Source organism: Pristis pectinata, chromosome 4, assembly GCF_009764475.1.
Source record: "Pristis pectinata isolate sPriPec2 chromosome 4, sPriPec2.1.pri, whole genome shotgun sequence".
NCBI lineage: Eukaryota > Metazoa > Chordata > Chondrichthyes > Rhinopristiformes > Pristidae > Pristis > Pristis pectinata.
The window spans coordinates 91,147,722-91,155,631 of record NC_067408.1 but is presented as its reverse complement, the minus strand read 5'-3'; the positions used below and the strand labels follow the sequence as shown (position 1 = coordinate 91,155,631).

The window sequence follows — 7,910 nt, the reverse complement described above, 5'->3', positions numbered from 1 at the left end:
TGTTCCATTTCTTAAGGTGCACTATGGCAAGCAGGGATTGGAGAGATTTGAATTAATGATGACACTAGTTACTTTTAGATACCAGTCTATTTTGATAATTGTTCATAATCATTTCCTTCATAACAATTAAACGTTGAGCTCCATTTTGCAATCCACAAAAGTTATCCCAAAAGATTTATTTAGAATAAATGTAGATTACAGCAAGTTTATCTACAGTGTAAGTACAGGTAAATGTCAACCTGCAGGAATCAATAATACACATTACTGACCACTAATGCAAAGCTTTTAGGCAAAATAAAAAAATATTAACTCCTTCAACAAATTACATGGTAATAAATTAGATGGACAATATTTTTAAATTGTAATGCTTATTTAGGTGCATACAAAGTTTTCTGCTATAACAGTATAGCTAGCCAAATCTGACTGCATGGGTAGTCAATATTTTTCCCCCACATTTCAGTACTAATGATTATGTGGGAGTGCTGGCAAGATCTGTAAGATCTTCAGATAGAACTTGTGGAAGAATTAATTTAAACTAAAGATCTAACAGTGCATTATACTTGAATGATGAATTCTGCAGTTTATCATGGTTATAAACTGGGGACTTAAAAAAAATGTAAACCAGCCCACTTTCGTCTAGGTAGCCAAAGCAAAGGAAGTGCAATGGCACATTTGTTTGTTTATATAGGAGAAATTAAGATCACATTTCTCACATGGAACAGCAATTGGAGAATAAATGGAAGGTGGGAATGTTCTCTCATTGCAAAGGCAGAATAAATCTCCCCCACCCCCAAACATGCATTGAGCCAAGTTTGATCTGTTGTCCAACAAGCCTGAACTGTCACTTCTGTCCTAAATTTGACAGTGCAGGTCTAATCACTAACCAAATTGATTAACATTGCAATTTGAGCTGTATTTAGTCTCTCATCAGTACATTAACAATGCATGATTCACCAATTCTATTTGAATATAAATATTATGAATGGTTTAACTGCTTCAACCTTAAATGATGCTAAAAACAAAATCAATTTGTGAAATCCTAGTATTATGCAGATAATAACCAAAATAACTAACTTTAGTGATGAATTTGTTGCCTTATCTTTAGTTTGTTGATCTAACCAAATTGTGTGTGGGGAGAACTTCCCACTTTTGAAGCAAATGTATATGCCAAATATAAAAGTCTTTAATATATGAAGCTTTTGTACGCTATCATAATTATACGCCAGCATTCAGATGTTTGACATGCTTTAGAAATCTTGTAGCATTTTCTGAAAACCTGCATGTTGAGCTTTGACTGTGATGTTAGATTGTTCAAAAATTAGCCCGCAGGCCTATTTTCCTCTTAAACGCTGACTCAGACACCAAATAGGATTCGAAGGTCAGCTAGAGTAAGCTTGGTAAATGTTTCTCCAGTCCCTGACAGCACTTTCTTTGCCAGCTCCTTCTTCTTCTCCTGAAGTTCAAAGATTTTGTCCTCAATAGTTCCTTCACATACAAACCTAGAGGAGAAAAGCAGTAATTGTTTTCTTTGTAATAATATTGCTGAGTTTGACATGAAACACTTGTTTTCTTCTAATAGATGATACAACATAGGAAGCATTCTGTACATGAACTCATTTTCAATAAGAAACTGAATGCAGAGACTGAACCATTTCTTCACATTGCAAATTTCTGATTTAGTTCCTTGTTCCTGTTCTGTAAATGAAATTGTTTGTAATCTGTATTCATTTATCTTTCACAACCAATATCCTCTGCTAGCAAAAAAATTTAACATTTACAGTTTTAAGATTAAATCTAACAATGACTGCATTTATGGGAGCAAGTTCCAACCACTGTTTGTACAAACTAGTATCTCCTGAAGTTTTACTGCAGAGACTGTGACCTGAAATGTTAACTGTTTCTCTTTCCACAGATGCTGCCAGACCTGCTGAGTGTTTCCAGAATTGTTTCCAGGATCTGCAGTTTTAATTTTGCTTCTTGAAAACCCTGGCTGTAAATAAGGTTTTTCTTTACCACCCCCCATCCGAATCATCTGCACCAGTTGGAAGTTTGAGCTTATTAATTTTTCAACATTTTAACAACACCCCACCCAAAATCAAATCACTCCTTAGATTGCTGTATCTAGGGAGTACAAGCCTAGTTTATGCAATCACTTCTTACTGAACCACCCTTGGAGCCCTGCTATCATTCTTCTAGTGAATCTACACTGCACCCCTACCAAGATTCTTCCAGGAGGAAGAGCGGCTACAATGATATAATTAGAACCTTTTTTAGTCTTCTGGACGTACAGGCTAATATCCTATTAATACTTGATTAATTTTGTACCTGATTATGGTTTAGTGATATGTACCTATTTGCTTCTTCACTGTCCAAGTTATTAATTTTTTTACCTAAAATATTCTCATACTTGACTGCATTGAAATTCATCTAGATTTTGTCTGCTCACTTCCATTGTTTGTATTCTTACCATCTGCATAGTGTTTTACTAAATTACTAATATAAATGAACAAATCCTTGTGACGCAGTGATGGTTACTTCCTTCCAATTCAAATATACACTTAATATCCCTACTGTTTACTGCCTAATTAATCTCCTAACCTGGTTAATAATTTCCTCTCACTTCCATAAGTTTTAGTTAGAAATACAAATCCCTTATGTTGAACGTCACTGCACATCTTCTGGAAGTCCATACAAAATACACCATTGACATTCCAGTCTACTATAGTTACTTTGTAAAGAATCTTGGGTTCATAAGACATGATCTATCCTTTAAAGTATACACTGGCTGTCTCTAATCACTTCGAGCATCTCCTGACACAGTCACTTTGTGCTGTCCCCAAATCAGTTGATAGACTGCTTGTATAATTTCCGGATTTCTCTCACTTTTTAAAAGTAAATAATTGCATTGCTCATTGTGGTTTGGTAAATTATCAATTCTGTAACTGAGACACCTTTGGAAGGTTATGGCTAAAACATCTTTACTTAAAACCGCAAAGTAGAATCAGGTTCTGGGAATTTTAGTTTTGTGACATTAGTTTCTATTTTTACTGAATCCCAATCCTTGATTCCCTGGAGCTCTTCTGCTGCATGGACAGATGGTGAGTGAGTAATAATTCAAGTCTGTCCTTTATTTTCATATGCAATTTAACCAAATTGGTATTAAAAGGACACTGCTCTTAACTAACTTCCATGGGTGTAAATTTTCTTATCCCTCAAGCTTCTTTTCATATTCCTTTTTGCAATTACATCAATTTTTTTTTCCTTGAGCTATGCTCAGTCCCCTAGAAATACATCTTGTTGAATATTTGCAAGCCTTTTCTGTGTCTCGGGTTGCCTTTCAACTTTTGTCAACCATGGCTGTTCCCTTAAGGTGCATTTACTATTTGTGTTCACAAAAAGGATTAAGTTTGTCTTGCAGTTCATCTGTAGTCTTAAGTTTTGACCATATTGCTTTTCTCATTCCTTTAGAAGTTAGCCTTACAAATCAGAACCTTAAATGACTTTTTTTAAAACAACATTTGAATAAACACTCCCTTCACTGTTAAGATTATTAACATTAACAAAATTTAGCTAATTCCTCATTACTACATCTAGTATGGTCCACCACCTTATCAATTCTAGAACATCATTGTCCAGGTGTTGCAGGATAATAATTTCAACACCATTAACATTGTATTATTGGATAGAACTGACAGCAACCACAAGCATTCCTTGCTTGTGAATGCAGAAATTGCTGGTAACTATTCTATTCTGGCTGCAAACTGTGTTCCAGTGCTGGAGTAGAGCAAGGAAGTGAAAAGTTGTACTACTTGTCCACAAGTTCTGGTATAAAATTGACCCCAAACATCCTGCATCTGGAAGTGATACAGAAAGTGCTTTTCCTTTGATCTGAACATCTGCAAGGACCACCGATGTATGTTCACTTAGTTTCTATTTTAAATGTTTTTAAAGGGTCCAAAAGCATTGTATTTTAGGATTTTCAAAATGTGTTGCATTTTAAATTTTAAGGCTCTAAATTGTTTCTATATGTTTCATAGACATTTAGTTTTTGATAGTTCTGGCTAGCCTGGTAGCATGCTTTAACCTTTGTACCCACAAAAAAAAAGAGAAAGAAATGTAACAGTTAGCTTTTGATGACTTAATTGGTTTGTCCTTGGGACCCTCAGCATGCACATCCTTACTATTATCCTAATCTACCTATCATCTTCATTTTCATTCTGCAAACTCCCTAAGGGAAGATCACTTCAGCTGAGTTGGTATTTTGTCCAGGCCTAAAAATTTGACTGGAATAAGTTCAATTATTTTTCTGACTCTAGCTACTCTGTTTCTGGTCTACATATTAAAACAACTCTACTTTCATCAGGACTAAAGTAGAAACTTGATTTAAAGCTTTCTGCTGCTCCTACTCCTGCCTCCCCAGTTGCTCCTCATTTATCCATTAAGACTCAAGATGCCCAGTGACATCCACGATAACGTAGCTCATCTGAATGTCAGCCAAAATGACCATTTTGTCCACACTGGGACAACACATCTGTAGTATTAATCTACAAAATGTACCTCTAGAACTCAAGGCTTCAACAGCACCTCCCAAACCCTTGACATCTATCATCAGGAAAGGTAGGGTAAGCACTAAGTTTGTCCCCAATCTCTCACTATTTCCCAACCTGGAAATCACCATTTCTACATTGTCATTTGGTCCAAACCCTGAACTGCCTACCCAAAATAAGAGTGCCTTTTCAAAAAAAAAATTCAGCAGTTCAAGAAGTTGGCTCACCACTCCCTTCAAGCGCATTTAGGGATGGGCAGCAAATGCTGCCCTTGCCATAAATTGAAAAGAAATCTGGCCATTATTCATCCTTCAACTATTCTAAATTTGAAACTCAAGTTCTAAGAATAATGCAGGTTTTAATTTCATCCAAGTTTAACATTTAAGAGTAAAAGTAGAAATAGCTGCAAGCCAGGTAAACAGGGCAAACAAGAAAATAAATGTGGCAGGATTGTCAGTAGTTGTTACCACGTCATTCTGAGAAGTAATTTGTAACATACAGGACAAGATTCATGAACCAGGAGGTGGTCCTTTCAAATAGTAAAGAAACATGTTCTCAAATGCATCTAGGTTATACCAAATTGTCTTTTTCACCATTCTCCCATCTAGTCCTTTAGAAAGGAAACAAAGGATATCAATTACCTGTGCACGGTGACAGTCTTGCGTTGCCCTACACGGTAAATTCGATCTGATGCCTGCTCCTCCAGCGCAGGGTTCCTGAAAATAGGTCAAGTTCATGAATGCACTCAACTACTTAAAATATAAAAAGAAATTTAATGGTTCAACATTTTGTTAACATTTAAATGTTTTAATTGGGATCCAATTTTCCTGACACATTCATGAACACTTCCTGTGACCATCATGTATGATACTTAACACAAAGACAAATTAACCAATAAGAATTTGGATGAAAGTTGCGAAGAACAAACCGTTGGTTTCATCAAGTGCTCACTGGATATTAAAATATTGGGAGTGCCTCTGTCTCTGCCACCTTCTCTGGTAGCACATTCCAGATTCTAACCATACTCTGGGTTAATAATTTCTTCCTCAAACCTCTAAGCCTTCTACCCCTTGCCCTAAACCTATGCCCTCTAGTTCTAGATATCCCTGCTATGCTCCATTATCCTCTTCTCTTATTACCAAGCCAATTTTAGATCCAACTTTTTGGAACAGTCTCTCATGTGAGAACTCGTCAAAGGCCTCACTCAAGTCCATGTAGATCACATCAGGTGCAGTTATCAATACACTATCAAATTGGTCAGACAGGATCACCCCTGCACAAAGTCATGTTGACTATTTTCAATCAATTCCTGCCCTTCAGAATTTATTCCAATAACTTCCCTAACACCAATGTTAGACTCACTGGCCTGTAATTACCTAGCTTATCCTCACTGCCCTTTTTAAACAAAGGTAACACATTTGCTATCCTCCAGATATTGGGTACATCTGTGGCCAGTGAAGGTTTAAAAATCTGCCAGATTCCTGGAAATCCTTATTTCCCAGAGCAGTCATTAGGCCATAGGGAGTTATCCACTTTTAAGCCTGTTAAGACATTGAATTCCTCCTCCTATTTCAAAGTTCCCCTCCCTGAATTCTCCAAATGCAGTGTCCTTTTCCTCAGTGGATATAGATTATTAAAACCTCACTCAGAAGCTCTGACTCCATGCACAGACTGCTCTTTAACTTCCTAATGGGCCCTACTCTTTCCTTGGTTACCACCTTGCCTGTAACATACTTGTCCAAAGTGTTTCAAGATTAAGGAAATTCCCAATTATATTTTGAGCCCCCTCTTTCCCCTGCAAATTTTTATTAAAGTAACTTCTCTACAATTTCCATTTTCCTGTTGGGCTTCCCCCGTTTTCAGTTCTCAATACCTACCATATACTTTTTCTCTTTATTCCATCCCTGAATATCCCTTGACATCCAGAGTTGCTTGGATTTGTTGTCCTTGTGGGAACACATTGGCTTTGAACTCACTATTTCATTTTTGAATGATTTCATCATCATCATCCTGTCAGATGTAGACTTACTGGCAAACAGCTGCACCCAGTGTACTTTTGCTAGGTCCTGTCTTATGCTATATTGATAGTGACTTGTCTCCATCATTACCAAAGAAAGGAGAGTGTGAAAATAATAGTATTTAGTGTGGAAAATTAATTGTACAAAAATCAAGGTGGTACAATGTTCTCAATAATTCAGTGGTTTCTATATTCAATGTCCCATTTTTAAAAACCATAGTGAAAGAAATAACTGCATCACTGTTAATCTTACCAGTGCATATCTAACAGGAAAAGATTATTGCCTCCAATGAGATTCAAACCCACACCACCAGCACAGAGGGAGACCAACATGACCTGTGATAAGACAGAAAAAAGAAAGGAAGTGTGCTCAGGTTTCAGATTAAATATGGGGGTTATTTAAACAAACAGTGCATATACAAGTGGCATTACCCAATGTCAATAGCATTCCAAGGAGGAGTGAATTTACACACTGAAAATATTAAGGACAATCATAATAGCTGAATTTCCTGACACAAACCATAATAGAATCCACTGTAGGATACTACTTTGTCCAATTTACTTTCACATCTCAAAGTGACAATTCATGCAATGGGCGCTGGCAAAATTCAAGCATTAAATAAAACAGCAGCAGCAGTAGGTCATTTGGCCCTTCAAGCCTGCTCTACTATACAATGTGATCATGGCTGATCCTCCATCTCAGTATTATATTCCTGCTCTCCCCATAACCTCCTCCATAAATATATTCAGCGACTTGGTTTCCATCGCCTCCTGCGATAGAGGATTCCACAGGTTCACTTGTCAGTGAAGAGTTTTCTCATCTTAGTTGTAAATATGTTTTATCCTGTACCCTGAGACTGTAACCCTCTCCTCCTGGACTCCCAGACCAGGGTAAATATCCTCACATTCAGGCTCTGTTTGAACTCTGTACATGTCAATGAGACCTTGTCTCATTCTTAAATGTAGTGGAGATAGGCCCAGTCGACCAAATCACTCCTCATACAACAGTCGCACCATTCCAGGAACCAGTCGAGTGAACCTATGCCACAATCCCTCTGGGAAGTACTGTGTATTCTCTTAGGTAAGGCCGCCAAAGCTGTATAGTTAGGTTAGGAGTCAAACATTCCAGAAGTGGTATCACACAGAGGCCCTTTTTAATATTAAGATATCATCTCTCCTGTATTCAAGACCTCTTGCAATGAAGGCCAGCATATCATCTGCCATCCTGAAATGTTTGCTTTGTGCAGCTGGTGTACAGGGACACCCCCTATGGATGCCAACATTTCCCAATCTTATCACCATTCCAATTGTACTCTGAAGTTATCCACCCTCAGTAGGATAAACAG

The 7,910-nt window shown here is 37.2% G+C and overlaps 1 protein-coding gene across 1 annotated transcript in view; it reads right to left on the bottom strand.

Annotated features, from left to right (window-relative positions):
- Positions 1-216: 216 nt before the first annotated feature.
- Positions 217-7,910, bottom strand: part of ttf2 (transcription termination factor, RNA polymerase II) — a 49,108-nt gene continuing 41,414 nt past the window's right edge. Inside the window, 3 exon segments of the mRNA XM_052014462.1 lie at positions 217-1,499; positions 5,189-5,263; positions 6,818-6,900. Coding sequence (XP_051870422.1) covers positions 1,355-1,499; positions 5,189-5,263; positions 6,818-6,900 — 303 coding nt within the window. The 3' untranslated portion in view covers positions 217-1,354.